This window comes from Pseudopipra pipra, chromosome Z (assembly GCF_036250125.1).
Source record: "Pseudopipra pipra isolate bDixPip1 chromosome Z, bDixPip1.hap1, whole genome shotgun sequence".
Taxonomy (NCBI): Eukaryota; Metazoa; Chordata; class Aves; order Passeriformes; family Pipridae; genus Pseudopipra; species Pseudopipra pipra.
The window spans coordinates 23,887,521-23,910,403 of record NC_087581.1 but is presented as its reverse complement, the minus strand read 5'-3'; the positions used below and the strand labels follow the sequence as shown (position 1 = coordinate 23,910,403).

Below are 22,883 nucleotides of genomic sequence, written 5' to 3'. Positions count from 1 at the left end.
CGTGGCGTCACTGGGTGGCATCATTGGCGCGGCCGTGCTGGCCTGGCCTGGCCGGGCCGCTCCGCTCGCATGGAGGACGAGGAGTGCCCCGACCTGGTGCCGATCGGCGGCGCAGGGGAGACTGAGCCGGGCCCCGGCAGGAGGATCCCGGTGACGATCATCACGGGGTACCTGGGTGAGCAGCGTGAGGGGCGCATGGCAGGGACCGCGTGCGGGCAGGGGAGCCCCGAGCGGGGCGGGGGCTGCAGCGCGGCCGGCGCGGCGAGGGAGAGGGACCCGCGGCCGCCTCCGCCCCTCCGCGGGCTGGGGGAGCAGCGCGGGGCCCTCCCTCCGCCACAGGTGTGTTTGCAGGACGATTTTGAGCGCTGCTTTTAGCACTTTGTGTTCACGGTTCGCCTCGTTCGGGTCACGATTGACAAATGGCTTTTGACCACTTAACGTCAGGATGGTGTAACATGTCTGCCTCAGTTAAATGCAGACTGATTTGTAGTCTGAAGAAGTGAGGTTCGGCGTCCCTCCCTCAAACCGACACGGTTACTGTGTGCTACACAGTCACAGTTGTGGACGGTAAGGATCTGGTTCAATGTAGGATCGCCAGCACTTTTCTGATGCTGCATCGCGCTCCTTCAGGAAAACCCTAAGGGGAGGGAAAGAAGATTGCCTTACCAAGTTCCCCAACATGTGATGATCATCCAGTTTGAACTAGATGATCTAGACTAGGTCCCTTCCAGACGTAACAATTCTGTGATTTTGTGCATGGGATGGAACTGTTGGTAAGGTGGTATTGCAGAGGTTATGGGTTGTGTGTTTAACAGTGTTATGTTTAAAGGCAGCTAGTGGCACATCTGTGGTTGCTGACGACAGAAGAGTTGGTCAGAAAAGGCAATGGGAGGGAGAAGATAAAGCACTGACACTTAGTGAGTGAAAAACAATGCATGATTTAAGACAGATTTAATGGGGTTCATGAGGTCAAATATCTCTACGAATTAATTTCTACATCGTTACAATAGAATGTAGGATACTAGAATGAGAACTAATATTTCAGAAGAGATTTGCTCGAAGTGTGCATGTGCCTAACAGTATTTGTTTTTTATTTGAAAATTTAAGCCTTTTTTTTTTTTTTTACATTTTAATAGAAATATGGTCTGTGTTCTAGGAGCTGGGAAAACCACTCTTCTAAATTACATACTGACAGAACAGCATAATAAAAGAATAGCAGTTATCCTGAATGAATTTGGAGAAGGTATGTAAACATGCAGAAACTTTTTTTTTGCCACAAAATGACAAGTATATAAAATTGCTGTAATCAAGACCATTGTAATTTGAAATCCATTAATGAAATTACTGATATACCCCATAGTCTTCAGAAGTGCAGAAAATCCTTTTGCTGGTGTTCCTAAAACAGTACTATGCATTAATCTGTTTTGCACTTAAATTCAGGCTCTCAGAATAAAGTAAATTAATATATCACCCTGTTGGAAGTGCTATACCTCCATTTGTCCAACCCAGTTTCAAGCAAATGGAAATTAAAATAACATGGTGGTAGATAATATTTTCTTTTATTTACTTTCCCCTGAGCCATTTACAGATCACAAATTATCTTAGACCAAGAAATGGGGGGAAATGTGTGCTTGGTATCTATGGTTCTTTGAACTCTTTGCTTTCAGGATTTTTAATTGCTATGGCTGTAATTTCCTATCTGTGCCGTAGTCAGAGTTGCTTACAGTTTGCTCTGTGTTGGTGCTGGGCTCTTTGTTTCTTTGTTTTCATCAGCAACGATGCATGCTCTTTTTCTGGTCCTGGAGCCTAAAATAAAATGTAGAGACAGATCGTTTATTTGATACAGAGGCACTGGCTAAATTCCCTTTCTTTTAGCAAAGTTTGTGGCACTTATGATGTACCATCATCCTGTGAGTTTTGGTCTTTGTAGAACCAACTTTACCTTGGCTTTTAAATTTGTCATAAAATGGAAAATGCTAATTTCTGAAGCACATGTCAGAAACATGGTCTCAGAAGAAAAGAATATAATTCAAGAGTAGTAATGTGTACCAACTTGAATCTTTTTCTTTCTCTTACAGGCATTGGCATGCAAGATTGTAGATTAAAAATATAGTACTACTTGTATTTTCAGGAAGTGCCTTGGAGAAATCTCTGGCTATCAGTCAAGGGGGAGAACTCTATGAAGAATGGCTGGAGCTCAGAAATGGCTGCCTGTGCTGTTCAGTAAAGTAAGGAATGACTGTTGTACAAGTTCTTACAGTGAGTCTTGGGGGGAATTGAGGAAAGGAAAAGATATCCAGGATTTAGTTCCTAAAACTGATGGTAGTATTGATTGAGACTTTTGTCAGATGAAACAAGAATTGGAATTAGGGAGATAGAAAATTATTTCCTTTTGTTGCCTTACTGATGTGGAGTTATTGTCTTCTAGAAAACTAATCTAAATACTGATGCATACACTATTGGGGTATTGGAGAGTAGAGAGCTATCCCTCTTCTATTAGTATTATGTGCTTGCATATAGAGAGCTAAAGATTCAAGGAGGCTGGAATTAGGACTCAGGTTTTCCAGTTTTCATGTTAAATACTTACTCTGTGTTTCTTTCTCTGTATGGTGGTTAATACTTGCATATTGTATACATCAGAAGGGGTGAATGGAGAACCTTTTGCAACCTAATGAAACACAATATTCAAAATTGTAAGCTGATGGTCATGTTAAAAAGCAGGAGAGTATTTGTTTCTTTGGCTTGTTTTTTACCCTATTTGTTTGAATGCTAGATTGTTTGTGCTAACCTTATAATAAAAGTCATGGCATGTTTGTCCTAAAAATTTGGAAGAATTGGTCCTGTGCCTAAACTAATAGTAGGTAATAAATGGAAAACAGAAGACCCTATTGCATTGTGTTCTGCTGGAGTGTAAGGAAGGATACCATTGCTACTATGTTCTATATACATTGTTTCTTATGCTATACATTTCTGCTTCAGGCTGACTTCATCAGCTGCGATTTAAGTAAATGGCACATCTTAATTTTGCTATAGGTGAGATGGAAAGGTGGGAAGAGGAATATGGTTCAGTTCCACCCCATCCCTTTTTTCTGTAATCTCAGCTGCCAACCCAAATATATTACATATCTACACAGGTCCCTACTGTCCTTTACAGAGTATTCAGTGTTTGAAAATAAATCTTCATTTGAGTCACCTTTATTATGCCTGGTGAGAGTAGGCAAATACTATTTTCAGACTAAAATAAAATAGAAGACTAAAATTTGCCTAATATTAGAGCAGCAGTATGATGACTAAATTTTCATCGTAGACTGTAAGTCCTGACTCAGGACTTTGGCTTTGATGATACTAACACTGTGTTCTGCATCAGAAGATACATGTTAATGCACGTTTTAGCTTGTTTTCTCTGTTCTGAGGTTTGTTTCTTCTTACAGGGACAATGGTGTGAAGGCTATTGAGAACTTGATGCAAAGGAGAGGAAAATTTGACTATATATTGTTAGAAACAACTGGTTTGGCAGATCCAGGTAGTTCACATTCTGACTTTAATAACCATGATAATTATTCTGTTTTTATGGAATGTTTATTTGCTCACCAGTCAGTTCACTTTGCAAAATGTAATATAAAATGGTGAGTTGTCAGGCATATATGCTTTGATTGCTGTGTAGACTCCAATGAATTGGATAAGGGCAGATGTGGGATTGTGTGTGGGTTGTTTAGTTGTGTTTTGTTTTGTTGAGGTTGCTCCTAATTGACTCTAAAGGTTAACAGAAATCCAGTTAAAATATATTTCTATCAAGAAAAGACACTGGTCTTAGAGAAGAGGAGCACTCTCTGAAACTAGTAGTTTTCAGTAGACTTTTAATGTTCTACATTGCTCCTTTTAAAATGTAAATTGTTATCATCTACTGTATTGTTACACTGATTGTGATAGGCCTTATATTTTGTGAAGTCCTAAAATACAGTGTGAAACAGACCAATACATTCTTCTTACTCTTTAGTGATATTTATTATAAAAAGGTGTTTAAACTTAAGCTCATGTTAATAATAACTATCTAAAACAATTTTATCCAAACCATCCCAATTAAAAATGTGTTGTTGATGGAGAGTGAAGGAAATTCTTATCAGAAATCCAATTGTTTCCCCTTTAGGAGACTGATGCCTTTCAGCTCAAAGCTAAATAGTTGTCATGGTAAAGTAATTTTCTTCAAAAGACAGGATATTGATTTGGCCTCTGTTACACACAAATTCTGTTTGAATCAAATTGGAAAACTATTAAGCATTTTGGAAAAAAATCAATAGATATCAGAAAACCATTACATGTTGTCGCCCTTGCTATATCTTGCATGAGTAAGCACTGTGAACAACTGACAGGTATTTGGTGTTGATACAGAGTGATGTTTGAAGGACTGCATCTTATCACTTCAGGTGGGCAATTTTAGGTGTTGGAATGACTTTAGTTACTGATTTTATTTTTTTTTCTTCTGACATGTTCAAAAGTCTTAGCCTGATAGGACATTGAGCAACCTGGTCTAGTGGAAGGTGTCCCTGCCCATGGCAGAGGAGTTGGAACTAGAATCTGCTTTACAGGGCTATTTTAGCAGAAAAAAGGAGTAGCCTACTCGTAGGCCATGTGTAGTACAGGTGTCAGGTCACAGATTCCAGGTCTTTGATAGGATGTGGTCCCATTTGTCCAAATACTTGCTAATTCTTTTTCTCTCCTGACTTGTCAATTTAACATTTGCCATTTTACATTTTACTGTACAAAAAAAGACAGAGTACTGTGTGTTTCATTATTCAGAAGCACCTCATCTTCATGGAAATTCAGTGGATATCTCCTTTTTGGCTGGTGGGGTGGGAGTGGACGTGTGTATCTCTGTGCTATGACCTGTAAACAGTGGCTGAAAGATGAAGAGGGGAAGTACAGGCTATTTAGAAATGAGGAAGATTTTAAAGATTTTTAAAGCTTTTTGTAGTCATAGCTGTGGACGTGCACACCAGTGCAATGCTTTGGTAGCTTTTGTTAGGTCAAATGTGTGGCTTGACACAGGGTACTTGACATCTGTGATTTCTGAGTTTGAAGAGAGCAATTTCAAGTACAGCACTACAAATGCAGTTTTTCTATGAAATGTCTGCATGGTGGTAGTTTACTGGAAAATCTCAATTTTGCAACTGTATGTATACTACACTTCTTAGGAGCTGTGGCCTCCATGTTCTGGGTTGATTCTGAACTGGGAAGTGACATCTACCTTGATGGTAAGAAGTGCAAGCTTGTTTTCCTATGTATTTGCATTCCATATCTGCATTTGGTGTAATATAGTCTTAGCATTTAAGGCAGGGTTTCAGACAATGTTTGAAATGCATGAACTTGGTTCTCACATCTATTCTGGCCACAGAGATACCCTTGCTTATTCTGATGCTTGTTTGTCTCCTTGACAAAATGTTTCAGTTTGCTAAATCCAACAGAAGTTTTGTAGTGCTTTGCCAGGGGATCAGATATGGAGAGATCTTGATTGTCTCTTGATCCTCATTAGCTAGATGTTATAAAACATTATTTATGAGTAATATTAGAGCACGCTTTTTTCCTTTTTCTTTCTCCCCCCCCCCATGCAATGTTTCCTAAGTGGTTTCCTTTTTTTGAACTCGTGACTTGTCAACATCTGGATGATTCTGCCTTTTGTTTTTCGCCTTCTCTGCCTACTGGACTCTTGTTAGCTCTAGTATTTGGTGTGTTCCAATAAAAATCTGCATTTACTGAAATATAAATCATCACTATATGTAGCTAAAGGGCGTTTTTTTAATGTAGGAAAAAATATTTAATTTTTGGCTTAAACAAATGTCCTACCAATGCTTTGGTCAGTCTGTGAAATACCCATTTGCCCAAGGAAGGAAACACTGAGTTGAATAAGAAAGAGCTTCCTAAAATTCTGCCAGAGACTTGCAAATTCCTGGTCACTTAGAATCAGAATATCTGCATACCTCAGACAGTTCTCTTAATTTGTTTCAATATCCTGTAAAAGCATACCTTTGCCAATTTGCTTTTGTGGAAAAAGAGGCATCCACTTTGTGAGAATTTATCTCACCTGGTTTTGTAGACATTTTGTTACCACAGATATGAGTAACAAATAAAAAAATGTTTGGGTGACAAATCTAATGTTCAGATACTTTCAGTGCTTCCATTTTATTATAACCAATTGTAAATGTGCTGGTATTGTTTACAAGTTGTTAAAACTGTCACCTGCTTTCAGCAAATTTCTATTCCATTTTAATGTTTTCTTTTAGGAATTTTGTGTGTTGTTGACGCAAAGCATGGATTGCAGGTAAGTTACGGGATTTATTACATGTTTTAAAACTGCAGCATTAGAACACCTATTGCGATAATGTTTCTGTGGATGAATTAATTTTTACAGTAGCTGTAATTCTTACTGTGAATGAGGATGTTTCATTAGTACTGTGTTTTGAATGGGAACAAGGGGTTACTGATATTCATAGGACTTTAGATTCTTAGTGGCACAACTAATGTTTGCTAAGAGTTGTCAGGTTGCTAAGTACTTGGTTCCTTCTAGTTCTATCACTTCACTCAGGAATCTTGCTTTTATTCCAAACAGGCGTTTGGCTTACTGTAAAAACAGTGAAGAAATTGGTCTTGCAGAGTCTTTGGTCCATGTTAGTTGAAAGGAGAGGACTGAGAACAGGCATACCAATGTGATAACAATTGAGTTAGGGCTTAGACTGGGAAGGGTGCTGATGTAATGGCAGTTGTGGTGATGAGAGCGCCAGTGTCCTGGTACTGCATTGTATGAAATTATTATTTCATTTTATGGAAGCAGACAAAAAGGGCAGGCATTAGAGTAATTTATATAAAGTATAGTGTAAAAACAGACATACAGAACAGTGAACTTGATTAACAACAAAAATTATGATTAAATCAAATAGTTCAACTTTTTTTTTATAATAGGTACATGTTAATATAGTTATCAGCAACACAATAAGTTTGGAAATTACTACCTCGATTGGGTATTAATTTTGCAGGATTCAAAATAAAAGTAACCACAAGAAAAGATGCCTCCATGGTTTGAAAAGTTCATCATGCTATGGAAGTGTTTTTAATATTTCTGCATTTTACATGGGGGAAAGGGTTGGCCCTTTTAAGCAAGAACCATCTTCTAAATCAGCTCAACCATCACAAGAAATCATATCGTGTCTTAGGTCAGCCCCTTTTCAGCTGAGTGCCCGCATACTAATTCGGATGTGTTTTATTACTTGCAGAAATGTTGTTCTGTTTGTCTTTCTTTTCATGCAATGCTGACTTCTTGTCTTGAATCAAATGTAATTGTGTTGCACGTAGCAGCACTACGTTGTTACTGTTTGAAAAATAATTTTAAAAATATTTAAACTTTCAAGTAATATATCAGAAACAACACAAAAGTGTTTAGAAACATTCAGTTTTTCAATGTACTGTTATCTTTGACAGCTCACTGAAAGCTCTTACATTATCTAGTCAGGAAGCCTGTAAAACACTGACATTTACTCAGAATAGTAGGAATTCCAGATTTTCTCAGTTATATACCAAGTAAACAACTTTTGCCTTGTATAAAGGATGTGCTAACTTGAGCAATTCCTCTGATTGCAAAGCTTGACCTCAACAGCTGCTTGTGATTCAAAGAATTTTGAAAGCTGTACAGGTAATGATATTGAGATAATAGGCTGCAATTTAAGTTGTCATGCTTTGAAGAACTAACCCATCAAAAGAAAAGCTGACAAATAGCCCTGTGACCAGTCAGCTAAATTGAAACTGAAGTGGTAATTGATAACATGGGTTATCACTGTAATGAATTTGTCACCCAGCAATCTGAAATACTCAGTTTTTTAATCAAGGGCGAACAGCTGGACAACTTGAAGTCACATTTGTCTACTTCCCCGACTTGACATCTCGACTATGGACATTGTTCTTTTTTTAGGACAACAAATCTGACAACATTTAATTCAATAGAATCAATACACAGAGGAATACAAAGAAAAGGTCAGAGGATAGGTTTCCTGACAGACATCTTGTAGTTACGCTCTGCTTAGGCTATGCACAATCAGAAAACACTTTAATTTGTTTTAAGGTGACAGACTCACTTAGTAATCTATTTTTGTTTTTCAAGTCAAATATTGTTAGATGCCTGATAATTCCACTCGAAGAAAAAAACAATTTTCTGGGTTTCTTCTTTTAATGTATATATCTTCCATGACAATTAATTCCACTTTAATTTGGTATTTCTGTATCTTGAAAGTCAAATTTTAAAGTAATATGGTGTATTTATAGCTGATGAAGGAACACAAGGAGTCTCGTCTTCCCAGAGGTGTAAGTGGCGAGTTACTTCCTCCAGATGTCTGTAACATTTCTCTCCTGTAGATTGCTGCCTCCATGTTAAGGGGCAGAGAATAACTTGAAGCTAAACCTTTGCTGCTTCAGCATAGTCTGTTGCTGTGGCTAAATTAAATAAGGCTTTATATTGCTAAACTTCAGGCTACTGCTTGAGATGCAGGAATTTTTCTCCCTTTCACTGATTCTTCTGTGAGGACATTAGCTTGGGCAGACAAGTGGAGCACAAAACTGCAGATGATACTTAACTCGTGCGGCATGACCAGAAGCTTCTGATATTAGGCAGACTTGCCAAGGAGTAGTGGTTTATTCATACAAACCTGGAAAAAGAGTTACCAGTTTTTGTTGTCAAAGTAAAGTTTGTCAGCTCTTTCAGAGAAAAAGAGTGTGATTCAAGTTATGCATATGAAATACTGTACTGCAAGCCTAACCCATTTTTAACAGATAATTGAGGTCACACTAATTTGTGAAACTACTGAACTTTCATTTTTTTCATGGTTACTGTATGTTATGGTGACTTTTTTACTGCATTATAAAGCTGTAAAGTGATTAAAATATAATACAGTTTTTCAACTCTTTTGCATTATAATAATAAAATTAATTAGAATAGTTTTCATAAAAGTAATTATAAGCTTCTGTATAGGTGAATGTATAAATATACTTTTTCACCATAATTTTCAGAAAAATTATAGGTGCCATCTTCCTCAATACCTTGTCGAAAAACCTCAGCTGAATTGGGTTTGATCTCCCTTAGTTTCAAATTAATTTAAATGTAATTAGAATATGATTAATCCAATTGTTTTACTTTTTATCTAGCACTTGACAGAGGAGAAGCCAGAAGGCCTTGTCAATGAAGCATCTCGGTATGGATGTAGAAATTAATTATATATATCACAGTTAGGAATTGCACTGTATAGAAGTTCATCGGAACTGGTTTCTTTTTCTTTTATAAGGTTTTTTTCTCCTCCTTTGCTTTAAACCAAAGTTGGTTTATGGTGTAATGAGGCAGAATATAGAAAAGTGCCTTCATGCTCCATTTGATCTTTCTGCCAAGATCTGACTCTTCTACTTTAAAAGTGATGGGATTTTGCGTAAGTGAGGGGAAAACACCTGTGTGTGGGGGGGGGAAGAAAAAATTTCATGTTAGGATCTATCTGGTGCTCAAAGTAGAACTGGAGGTAGAGGAATTTTTTTGATAGACGTGGAGCCACAATAATTAAGTATAATTGTAACAACTGAAGTTTTCATAAAGCAAAGAGACTTAAAGTATCACTTTACAAAGACTGCATGCAAGAGAGATAGGAACTTCTAAAGTTGTTAGATCAGTAAGCACTTTGGATTAGATGATGCAAAAAACCCCTCTAAGCAAACAAACAAAAAAAAACCTTGAAAAAAACACCCTGAAACAAAAAATCGAGCAAGCTTTGATTTGGTCTCTTAGGACATAGAATAACACCTCAAGGAGAAGCCAGTAGTACTTTAATCATGCTCCGTGACGTTCTAGTTCGATTAATGCTTGCCCTTCTGTACTAACAAAGTTCATATTATTTTTTGGGGCCATGGGAGAGATGATGTTTCTGCCTTACAGATATAGTGTTTGTTCACATTGTCTTTTTTTTTCTTAATACACAGGCAGGTTGCATTAGCTGATCTTATAATTATCAATAAAACAGATTTGGTTTCAGAGGAAGAATTGAATAAAGTCAGAACATCTGTGAGGTACGAAGCTTTTGGTATAACCATAACATTATTTTAATTTAAACATAGTTAGTTACTTCTTGCTGTTGGTACAGAAATTAGATCTCATGATTACATTGACACAAATTGTTAGCTTGTAAGGGAAAAGAGACTGCGTCTTTCTAATGGAATTTCAATACTTCTGTGTGCTTATACAGCCTTAGCAGTTTGCCTCTTTAGGTAAGATTTGATGTTATTTACTAAGTACAGGCCTTTGTCTTAAGTGTCCATACTTTTACATTTCTGGGCATGTGCTGCCATTTTTCAGAATTAGCATCAGGGAAAAAAAACCTGATGGTAAATGAGAATTCACTAGCAAGTGCAAAGATATATCAAGGAAGTCACAAACAATTGTCATGGGAGCAGAGGAACCAATCTGAACCAGTCTGAATCAAATTAGTTATCAAAGACATGACCCTTTTCTATCAACCATGACAACCCAAATAAAATATTTAAATTTTTAAATACTTTACAGCTGTATAGTTGTTTGAAATCTGAAAATAAAAATGCTTAGACCCAGTACAGCGTATCCTGAGGAGCCTTGGATAAGAAAATGCTGTTCTCACTGGTAGTATCTTGTCAGAACTTGTAGTTTCCCAACTCTGAGGGGAAACCAGTTATCTCAAACCAATTGTCTTGGTTTGACCTACAAGTTAATAACAGAGTTGGGGTGCTATTTTGCATGGTGCTGTCCATGGTTAACATATTCAAGCAATATGTCACAGTTGTATTTTCATCTAACTAATGATTTTTCTGTTTTATTTTAGGTCAATAAATGGACTTGTTAAAATTCTAGAGACACAAAGATCAAGGTATTAAATGGCCAGTATTACTAGGTACTAGATCCTGCTTCTTTTGTGACAGTTTTAAGTGTTCTATTAGATCAGCTTGCTTAAAGAAAAACTATTGAATTAGAAATATTTAATTCAATATTCATTTTATGAATAAACATCCAGATAAAAGAATTCTTTTAAATAAGTAAAAATGTATTTTTCTTTTATTTTTTTTTGTTAGTTTTCATATTGCAGACTCATGGAATGGGTCAGGTTGGAAGGGACCACAGTGGGTCATCTGGACCCACTTTGCTGATCAAACAGGGTCATTGTAGAGCACATGGCACAGGATTGTATCCAGAGGGTTCTTGAGCCTCTCTGGGCAACCTATTCCAGTGCTTGGTAAAGAATCAGTAATGAAGTTCTTCCTCATGTTCGGGTGAACTTCCTGTGCATCAGTTTTTCTGCCCGTTGCCTCTTGTCCTATTGTTTGCACCACCAAGAAGAGCCCGGCTCCATCCTCTTGGTACCCCCCCTTCAGATACTCTTATACATTGATGAGGCTCCTCTCAGCCATCTGTTTTGAGGGGAGCCGGGCCAGCTCCCTCAGCCTTTCCTTGTAAGAGAGATGCTCCAATCTCCTCATCATCTTTGTAGCCTCTGTTGGACCTGCTGTGGGAACTCCATGTCTCTCTTGTCCTGAGCAGCCCAGAACTGGACACAGCATTCCAGATGTGACCTCGCTAGGGCTGGAGTCACTTCCTTCAGCCTGCTGGCAACACTCTTCCTGATGCACCCCAGGATGCCTTTGGCCTTCTTGGCCACAAGGGCACCCTGTTAACCAGGTCTTATAACTGAAGAGCAGCTTGCAAGGCCACAGTGTCTATGAGCTAATAATGGGTCATACACAATATAGTGTTTTCTTTCTGTTGTGTCAGCTTAAATATTTTTCTCATGATTGCTGCTGCAAATAAGTTGTTACTGCAAAATTACTTTGAAAACAATGGAAGGAAGTTTATAAGAATGAGGAAAGTCATTGCACCAGTTTTGTTTTTTTTTAAATTGAGATTCTGACTCAGATTTCTTCTTTAATAAGGAGTTAAATTGATATTATACTCTCAGGAATGTTACGAGAGCAGTGTATCTTCCAGACTGCTAGGACTGATTTGTGTACTTTTACATCAGTAATTTGACTACATTGTGATAAATGTTTCCATAATACAGGTTCTTGATTCCAGCAATTTTTAAAGGGAAAATCGTAGGCATAATAAAATATACTTCAATTTTTAAAGTTATTGTCAAATGTAGTTGGAAAATGTAGACAAAAGAACTTGCAGTTGTTGAGTGATCAGGAATGACCAATTTTGAAGAAGGTATTAAATATCATGCTTTGTGTCTTAAATGTCCGTTTGGAAGACATCCAGTATGAGATGTCTTAACATGGTATCTGATGCCAGCCAGCACTAAATTTTGGATATGAGATTAAGTGGGCCTCAGATTCAGTCCTCATTGATGACTCTTTGCTACTTGTAAATATTCTTTTGTAAATGACACATAATGTCTCTTCCACGATTAAACATTCCAAAAGTGAAATAAGCACAAAATTAACTTATTGGAATGTTATTTGAGAACATATCTTTTTTAATTAGGAGAGTTTGTCCCTCAAAAGCCCACATTTAAAAGGGACTAACATAGCACTTCCTTGAGAGTTTTGCTATGATTTTTCAGAAAGCTACTGAGAACAAACAACTGGCACTGAGCTGGTCATGAATTTTACACAGGAATTGTTTATGTGTATTACATTATAAATCTTTTATCTTAGAAACTGCTTTGTAAAACTGCTGTTGAATGTAAAAGTTTAATAATTCTGGCTATGCTCTGGAGGTGGCTTTTTTAAACCTCTCATCCTCTTTTTATTTAGCCACATGCCACTAATTGCATTTGATAAGCTATCAATTCCTTTTGGCAGTGAAATGTATAGTCTGTATTTCTTTATAAAAAAACCCATGTCTTATGCAAGTTTATACATAGCTGTTCTTACAAGCAAATATGATCAGAGTTGTCTGTTCTGTATTACATTTTTCATTTGTCTGCTTCAGATTTTAGAGAAATTCCACTTAGTAGCACTTGCCTCATATAGTTATTTCAGTTTTCTTTGCTAACAGCATGTCATTATAAGCTACATATATTCCAGGGGTTTGTGTCTGTCTTGAGAGAGTCAGGATTCCTTTTCGCATTTAGGGAAAATCAGGGTTTTTTTCAGGCATCCATTATAGGGGATTTTATCATATTTCTTTGAAATATTTTGTATTTTGCTATATTTTTAAAAATTTTGTTTCTGTACTTACTACGTAAATAAACACAGCATTTCCTTGTAGGAAACAGTACCAACCACCAACATCCAACAATAAGGCTAAGTATGTATGGCATTAGTCTGATCGACAGGAAAACAAATATAAGCTTCAGTGAACCCCTTTAAAAATTATTATTTAAGTATACATGATATTTAAATGCATCTAAAATACAAAGCTTTCATTTTTAATTCTGTTTAGAGTTGATCTCTCCAATGTCTTGGACCTACATGCTTTTGACAGTTTATCTGGAATAAGGTAGGGTGATAATTTTGCTGTCTTCTATTAGAAATAATAACCATTGTATAAATACATATATGAAATAGACACCCTCAAATCCTGGCTCAAATTCACATTTGAGTTTTTGTTAAAAATTCTAATTTGGTCACTTTTTAAAGTGACATCTTGATGACCTGGAGGCCTCTTTAGATTTCACAGAAAAGAATGAAGAACTGAGGTTCCACAGCAAACAAAGGCACTGCAAATTCTGGTTACTGTGTTCCATGGTCCTGGGTTTTTTTAATGCCAGCTGCATGCTTCAGCATGTTGGATGGATGCAAAAGTAAAACTGGAAGCAAGGGTAAAGGGCTTTCTGTTCATTTTGCGTAGTTAAGTTGTTCAGCAAAGAGAATGAGAAGTACTGGAGTAATCGTAAAGGAAAGGAAGGAATATGCAGCTGAGGGCAGTATCAGCTTCATTTTTCCTCCTAGATGCAGACTGTTCACTTCAGGAAAGGAAATGTAGCCACTTCCTTACTCACAGAAGGGAGAAACTGCAGGACATGCAAGTTAGTAACCTCTAGTAGATAAGGTGCTTATGAGATTTCCCTGTGAACTGGTGCAGTACTATCCCAAGTGCTACCCTTTTTGTTTTTTTTTTTTTTTACTGCTGTCAGCTTTTGTCTGATCAGTGAAAAGTAGTGTTTGTTTCTTTTGTGCTCCTTAAATGGCCCACTGAGATTGGTACCAATGGCAACATCAGGGAAGTTACAGACTAGGCATCCAAGAGAAAGGAAGGCCAATATATCCTTTAAGGGCAATAGATAGATATTAGTTCATAAGCCAGATCATAAACCCATGTCCTGAGTTCTTATAATGAGTCAGCTAACTAAATTGACTCGTCCTGGAACCACACGACAGGGATAAAGCAGTAAGAAGATGTGAACCAGAAAAGAATTGTTCTTGATAATGTCAGTTGATAGCTGGATCTGATTACATGTAATATTAGGTGGTGGTCTGCAAGGTTTACTAGGAAATGCTGCATTCTACAAATCTGAGAAAGTCCTTAAGTAGCTGACAAAAAAACCCCAAACCAAACCTTTCTTGCTTTCCTCAGTCTAGTCTTCTCTCATATCTCACTCATAGTTCCTTTAGAGGTTCTTGATATTTGATATTAAACCGAAGGAAACACTCTAAAATGTCAACATTTAAAGACACATTCTAAAAGCACCAAGAAGGTTGTAGACTGCTTAAATGAAGTTCAATTTACTTTATGGTTGAACTCTGTAGAGGAAAATTGCTTACCCTCGTATCAGTTCATAAATACAGAACCAGTACACTAATAAAATTGTTCTTTTAACTGCATACTGCAGTAAGGATTTCTGCCAGCATAGCAGAGAGGTATAACATCTGATCAGTGTATTTGTACTGGTAGAACCTTGCAGTCTGTACATCCCCTGAAGTCACAGAAATGGATCAAGAATTCTGGGTTTGGTGGAGGGGCAGTATGAGAAGAAGACAGCAAAGCAAGGAAGATGGGAGAAGTAGGAATGTGAAATGTTACTTCAATAGCCTAGAATGCCTCTTTTCCCCACCGTTAAAGGCTTCTTAAATTTTACAGTCATCAAATGAGGAGGAGGCATTTTTATGGGCAATATTCTTACACAAAGGAACATCCAGGGTCCTATGCTCATTGAAGTATACATATTTTTAATACCAAAGACACTGCACTAATCAGGACTCTGATTCTGTTTATATTTTAAAAGAACATAGTTTTCTAACACAAATAGTTAACTATATCAAACAAATACAATCAAACATTTCTATTTTGAGATTAAAATGGAATTAACAGTTGAAGCTTTTTCTGAGTATATTTTTGATACTTTAGTTTTGCTCTGCAATACTGGAGTTTTTAAAATTTTGAAATGACACTTTGCCCACCTTTACTCAAATGTGACATTTAACTTTACTTATTTTCAGTTTGCAGAAAAAGCTTGAGCATGTGAAGACAACACATGCACATCTGGATAAGGTAATTACCAAAAATACTCCTTCCATGTTTTTGTAACAACAGGGTTGTTCAAGGTAATTGCAAGCTTTGCATGCTGATTATGGTACCTTTTCAGAAGGCTTCAGTTAGGAAGTAATGTGTTCTAAGATATTTGGAAGATTACTTAGGATACATAAAAGAATGTGCTTTGTTTTAGACAAGATTCTAAATGGCTATATTGTCTTACTTTCAAAAATAGCTTAGAGGCTTCCACTTCTTCAGACAGTCACATCATTCACTGATTCACATAGAGGGTATTACTGAAATAAATAGCACTACTCTTTTTAATATTTGTAGAAACAAATCCTAAATTTGTAGCCAGTCTTTATCTTGTAGGTTTTCTGTCCAAAACAAAATCTTTGTGGTTCAACTGTGGGTCACAGTCCTCCCTGGGGTATCCCCAGGTGGGTGGGATTCACCCATAGGTAACAGTTCCTTCAAGGGCTGCAAAAAAATAAAAACTTTTATTTTTGTAAATTATCTTAGAAAAGTGTGCTTTCCTTCTAGAAACTTGCTATGATTAAATTTAATTTTAAGGTTAAAATGTGATGCATGCAATGCCTTCATTTTTCTTTTTGAACTGCAGATCTTGACTGTGAAGTTACTAGTCTTGAAAACAGGAAAAGGCAAATCTCCTTTTGGAACTAAAGATTAAATATAAAATCAGTTTCATGCTTAACTATAATTGCTATGAGAGTCTTAAGTTCATAGTTTTTGTTTCATTAAAAGTCTTAAACATGCTCAGTTATAGAGTCTTAATAAATCCCTAAAGTAGTTAAACAAGTTAGGTAGAAGCCTTCCTGAATGTTACAAGTTATAGCGTCCTTGTATTATTAAGGAGATTATTGTTAGTTTTGTAGTGTGGAGCCATTCAACCAGTAGGAAACAGTGAGAGTTTATTGTTACTATCTCTCTTTAGTTTAACACCCACATATTTAAGATGATTGTTGAGACAGATGAGGCATAAATGAGAGCAGAACAGCTCTCATGGTAGGCTGCAAGTCCTTGTTGGCTGATAGTGTGTGCTTATTATCTTTATGTGGAAGGTCAGCAGAAGCAAACTGCATTATGTGTGGAGCCAGTGAACTTCTGTTGCGTTTTAAAGCTGCTCTTGTGTTGGCTTTTGGTGGTTTAGATTACTTTACTTGGTCATTAGATAGACATTTGCTGCTTGAAGCTAATGGCATTAAACTGTTCAAAGTATTGCGTATATTAAGTGCACACCCAAACAAGTAACAAAAGATAGAGCATAATTTAGAAAATTAGAGCAGAACAGAGATAGAGATTTCTTTTTTTTATTTGACATGGGTATATAGTTGCTATTTTTCATGAGGCCAAGTTACAAAGAACACCTTTTGAAATGACTGTAATGAGATGTTTATTCAGTTTAATAGGTAATAATAAGTGGATCTTTCAATTTGCAGGCTATAACTACAGTAACATTTGAAGTTCCAGGAAATATAAAAGAAGAAAACTTAAATGTCTTTATTCAGGTAAGTAATACATCACTGTCAACTCAAAAATCATTTTGTAGATATCATCCAATGCTGTTTTGTTTATGAAAACAACATTTCTTTTCATAGAATCTTCTGTGGGAAAAGAATGTGAAAGATAAGACTGGACGCACCATGGATGTCATAAGACTGAAGGTTAGTTAGAAATTATCAGCTGCTTTTTCTCTTTACTAAAAAACTAAAGCTGCAGTGTTTTGTCAGTACCAGACCTTTCAAAGGTGTTACTGGATCACTGTAGCAGAGCGTATGAAGTAGGGAATAGCTAATTGTCATTGTTCCAGGGACAACTCAGAAGGAGATAGCTGGCATAAAAGCAAATATTGATCCTATGTGCTTTGGAGAGAGAGAGCAGATATACAGTCCCAAACATCAGTGGCAGAGTTAATAATCAAGACACGGTTATATTACTTTTCATTTTTCATCTCTGTTGCTTTGAAAGATTCCATCCATCTCATATATCTAGGGTTTGGATACCATAAATTGGTCCTATAGATTGCTAGGCGTAATTATGGTTGTTGCAATAACATGCAGAAGCTGAATTTGGCATAACGTAGGAGTGCAATACTAGTTGTGATCTACACTAAACAACTTCTTACAATATTGTCAGACTATAGTTTTAAAGATGCATCTTGTAAGGATTCATCTTTGTGGGCACTTCATAAGTTTCTCAGCTGCATGGTTTTGAGAGGAGTAGAGATGACAATTAAGGATTTATTATCATTTTCCTTATACCAAGCAGCCAAGTAAATAATTAAAAAATGAGAATCAAGTCAGTCATTTGGTAGGCTGTAAGAAATAAAAGAAAGTATGCTCTGATTTGTTTCCTGAGAAGACTTGTGCATTGTAGATAGCAACATAATTATTTTCATTTCATTGGAAGGCAGGTTGTTTTCTTGCTCTTTCAGCAACAAAATTAGAATATCCTTGCCTTCCCCTTCCTGATAAATAGAAGAAAATAGCCACTGATGCACCTTAAGCCATCTGAAAACAGTAATGCCATGTGCAAGTACGTTTTCGTTGTGCTGAGCATTGGAATCAAAGTAATTCTTTAGGAAATCTGAGACCTCTGATAAGCTGTGTGCTGGCTCTGTCACAGAGCCAGCTGTCCCATATGGCAAAGCAAATGACCCCCAAGTAATTCATTACAGAATGGGTTCCAAAGTTTGTTACTTTTATATTTATATTTTATCTGCAGTCATAATCCTTTTGGCAGTAATAGACATAGAATTCAAACTGATAGGTCAAATGCAGACCTTTATATATTAAATATTTTTAACCTTTTTTTTTTAGGGAAAGTATAAGACATGTTTTACAGAATGTGTTCCACTAGAATATTTCAGAAAGTTTTACTATGAAGTGATGAAAACTGCTTAAATAGAACAGTTGATATGGGGGTTAATGGACTCACTCTGACAGTAATCTCTTCTAATTCTTTTACTAGTTGTTTTACGTCACTTCTTTCTTCAGTATTCAAAGACTATTTCAGAAAAGTTGAGCATGAGAGCTTAATCAGAATAATCTGAAATCAAGTATTTTGCTCATTTTACGTCATTGCTGTCAGTCAGGCTTTCATGGGCTCCCATGTCATACACCATATATATACTCAAGGTGGCGTAGTAGCTGATGACATTTTATTTTTGCCCAAGCATGCTAGGTACTGACCAAACGAGGCATAGAAGGCACAGTATGGTTCAGTGTAGTTATTAATCTCTAACAAAATAAGGAGGTGTGAGAATGTATGTTATGAGTAGAAGTGATGATAATACATGGTTATTTTGACTAACAGGTGATATTGCTAGAAATATTATTCTCTCCTGGGACTAGTTTCAAAGGTTTTTTCCCAGCTCTTACACACTTTATTTTTGAAGGTTTGTTTATATATCCTAACAGTTATTTTTCTGATAAGGGACTGGTATCTATTCAAGGCAAATCTCATCAGGTGATTGTCCAAGGTGTCCATGAGCTCTATGATCTGGAAGAGACTAAAGTAGCCTGGAAAGAAGATGAAAAGAGAACAAATAGACTAGTTCTAATTGGTAAGAGGAAATTACACATCTCCTTGTTTGACTTTAAGAAGCTGTTTTTTCACAGGCAGTTCTGTGACTTGTCCAATGAAAAGCAACCAGATTAAACTCACCAGAATAATTGCAGTATGTTCAGCATAACCTCCAGTCAAAGGTTTATTCGTCAAAACTTCCTGCAGTTTTAATATTCCAGATGAGATGGATCTACATGATCTGTTTTAGTGACACTAAAATAAAATAAAATTCCATGTAGTTTTAAATTATTTTGGCATCTTTAATGTTATTTTTAAAATCCATAATTATAAATTAGGTGATTGGGATGGTTTGAATGAATCAAATATTCAGCAACTGTAAGGAAAGTGATTATAGCCATTAAAATGTGTAAAATCAGTTTTGTTTCTCAAAAGCTTCATAGCAATGTGCTGTGTTTCTATTTTCTACTTCCTAGTCTCTGCTTTGCAAAGTGTTTTATGATCAAAAATAACCCAGTTTTTCCTCCTTTCCCTTGTACAGCTTGAAGTCTGCTGTTGCCCATAAAATCTAAAGTTACCTTGTTATCTGCAGCTTAACTTTATTACTGCTGTTCTCATTCATTTGTATAATAAATATTTTGTTTGCTGAGAAGACTGGCAGGTTGCTACTTACATGCATTTTTTTCTAATGCACTTTAAAATACAGTTAGCTATTTTATTTCTCTTTACAGGCAGGAACTTGGACAAAGAGACCATTAAAGAAGTATTCATAGCCACTGTAAGAGAAAAACAACGGAACAGTTGACATCAAACTACAGAAAAGATTAAATGTCTATTCTTAATCCTACAATCTGTTTATGACAGAGAAAACTGAATGACATGAGATATAGCAGTTTCTCTGTCCTTTTTCAGTTTATACAACAGTTAAACCCTGAAGTCTTCCTAAGAATCAAGCTGACTGACTACTTAAACATTAGCTCCTATGGTCTAGAATCAAACACAGTTCTACCATTTTGGATTTGGCTTAAGTTATGTCAGTAACATCATGCACCTGTGCAGAAGTGCAGATAGGCAAAAGACTGTTGCTTATGCTATACATGAAATATTGTAATAGGGATATGGTAAATGTGTTTGAAGCCTAGTGCTTTCCCTAGCTAACTGTCTTCTACTACTTGAAATAAAGCAATAGTGATTATTGCCAGTGATGTAATCACAGTAAAAATTATTTAGTGTTTACTATTAAACTGTCTTCCATCTCTTTCCACTTGTATTGTGATTTTTGAATGAATATTCATCCCAGGTACCACTAAACCTGTTGTGTATATGAAACTAAAAATACATAGATAGCAGAGGCTCAAGACCACATGGAATATATGCTATCTGCATAAAAGCTGTGAATGCAGTGTTTGATCACATAGTCAATGCGCTGAAGGATGTAGCTGAACTCTTAGATCTTCTAGGCCACGACCCTCCCAGTCCAGGATTTGGGGGACCAGCAACAGCACATTTTCACTGTGTTGTCCAGGCTGCCCTGTGTGATTTGTTATGGGGTTCTGTGACACTGCTTTGAAAACTTAGTTTGATGTTTTTTATCTCTGTACTCATTACAATTTAGAATTGAACTTCCTGCCCTGTACCATCTGCAGTATTCTTCCTTTCCCATTAGCTTTAGAGATATTTTGACTACAGCTGGGTGAAAGCAAAATGAGTGAATTCCAAAAAATAATGTGGAATTAAAAATGTTTCTAAGCAAAACACTAGGAGATGCAATTCTGAAGAATGAAGTCTTACTACATGGTTCTACATGAATGCTTGCTGATGTCTAAGTAAGTAGAAATTTGTTTTAGGTACTAGAGATCTGTTACTTGTCCCATGCCCAACAGGAAAAAAAAGAAAGGGGGCCATTGCCTTATCAGCAGTCTTAAAATTTGTCATTTTGTTTTTATTAAAATATATGACTTTGGAGTTTGTTTTTGAAAGAGCTGCAGAAGGAGACAATCTTTTGCTGTCAGGAGTTGGTGTTTCATTTGATTAAAATATTTGTCATGTTCTTAACTAAGATAGAGCTCTTCAGTCTCCCTGTGGATATGTTAGCAGGCATGACTTCATTCCTCACATTGAAAGTAATTTTAGATAGCTTGAAGTAATTTCCAGAAACTATTTTCTCTAAACTAAAGCAAGGTAAAAATAAAGAACAACCTGCTTACAACGTTCCTTTCTGTTTAGCAGAGCTTGGTGGCATTTCAGTGAAGTGGGTATATTTCTGAGTGATACTGTGACAGTTTACCTTACCAATTGCATCTCTTAATTTTGGAAACTAATACATGTTCTCACACTGATATATGTTTTGGACTGCATAAATGACAATCCTGCATGAAAATTTGTCAAATGATTACCATCAGTGTTATTGACTGAATAATAAGATCGTGTATGCGTAAAATTATGGATAATGCATTTGTATTTTTTGCTGTTCTTTTTAATTCTCCCATTTGTCATAGGGAAAGTAATCAAATACCTTCTATCTTTAGCAATGCCTCATGTAATTGAAGAACTCTGTTCTCTTTAGAAAGATTAGTCTCTGAAATGCCCAGCTATCATTAACTTTCTGTTTGAAAAAAAGTTCAGAGATTTAATAAGAAGAGCTTCAACCATGAGTCATAAGGGCAAAAGCCACTGTCATATTTTAGATGCTTATATTTTAATATTTACTTGCCAGCCCAACACTCCAACACACTCTAAAATTCCCACAATGACTGTCAGTACACTGGGTTATTTTTTTGTTGTTGTTGCTGTAGTGGGGCATCTCTGCAGCTGGAAATCTGTATAGCTCATCTTGATGCTACTCTTTCTCACTCGGACTTTACCTGCCTTGCTTGCAAGTGGTAGTGTCAGAGAATCTTTAGTCAATGTGCACAGCTTTGTCTCTGCTTGTCTCTTGTAAACTGCCTTCATATTTCCAGGGATCCCTTGGGATGGAGAGCAAGCAGCTCCCAGGCAGGGTGGGAGTATGTACGCCTCTTGTACTTGCTAGCTGACAGGAGGCCCAGTGCTTTGTCTTCCATTCTCTTGACACATAATGATACTGGTGTCACAGTCAAAGGCCTCACCTTTATCCTCTTCTCTCAAGAAGACCACTGTTTTCTTTTCTGGCATTTTTGTTTACCAGTGTTTTCCGGTCTGTTCTTCATGTCCAGCCTGGGGTCCTAAGTCTTGTTTAGCATCATGCCAAAACAGAAAGAGGAGGAAAGGTAAATGACAGCAGTAAAAGCTGCCTGCGGTGAACTGGTTGCAATATTTGTGTTACTGGGAGTTATGTCAAGGATGCCCTTCTCCAAGGAACTGGAATTGGTTTAAGGTGAGAGTGTGCAGGAGTGCAGGAGGCTGGAGGGGACAGGTTGGCACCACTCAATCCTGTCCTGAGGTTGTGGTGGCATGGTGGGGCAGCTCAGGGATGCTCAGGATGGGATGAGGAGGAGTCTGGTGAGGAAATGCGTTAGTATTTCTCCCCTTGCAGGTCCTAAGAGGGTCATAGCAGGGAGCAAGCTGAACCTTCTCCTAAAGAAGTGGTGGCCACCCACACCTGGGTTTACTTCCCAGCCAAATAACTCCCAGGATAATAGTGGTTTGTGCCCCTCTACCAAAACACATGAAGTAATAGGTACAAAATGATCTTGTCAACAAATCACACACATTTTGTTGCTTAGCAGAGGCATTTCTGTCCTAGAGGCAAATTGCAATGATTTGATAACCACTGTGTTTTCAAGAATATCAAATGTCTACAGAAATCAACTTTCCATAACAGTGTTTTTCTCCACAGTATTCTACTTTCCACATGTTTTTGTAAGCTCTATTAAACGTGAAACTAACAGAAATGTTG

General features: G+C 36.9%; 1 protein-coding gene across 5 annotated transcripts; it reads left to right on the top strand.

Annotated features, from left to right (window-relative positions):
• LOC135407574 (zinc-regulated GTPase metalloprotein activator 1A-like) lies at nt 1-20,270 on the top strand. Of its 5 annotated transcripts, none has more exons than XR_010426933.1 (15): nt 1-175; nt 1,157-1,243; nt 2,132-2,228; nt 3,432-3,523; nt 5,193-5,252; nt 6,279-6,316; nt 9,184-9,230; nt 10,000-10,086; nt 10,872-10,916; nt 13,430-13,486; nt 15,427-15,478; nt 16,921-16,989; nt 17,080-17,145; nt 18,936-19,046; nt 19,738-20,270. XR_010426933.1 is itself a non-coding variant. In XM_064642716.1 (15 exons), the coding sequence occupies exons 1-15, from the start codon at nt 70-72 to the stop codon at nt 19,809-19,811; spliced, it is 1,107 nt and encodes a 368-aa protein (XP_064498786.1). In that variant the 5' UTR covers nt 3-69; the 3' UTR covers nt 19,812-20,270. The 5 variants fall into 5 exon arrangements, 4 of the variants coding, with proteins under 4 accessions (XP_064498790.1, XP_064498786.1, XP_064498787.1 ...); XM_064642716.1 differs by having other exon boundaries at nt 3-175; nt 18,917-19,046; XM_064642719.1 differs by having other exon boundaries at nt 74-175; nt 1,137-1,243; nt 18,917-19,046.
• The last annotated feature ends 2,613 nt before the right edge of the window (nt 20,271-22,883 follow it).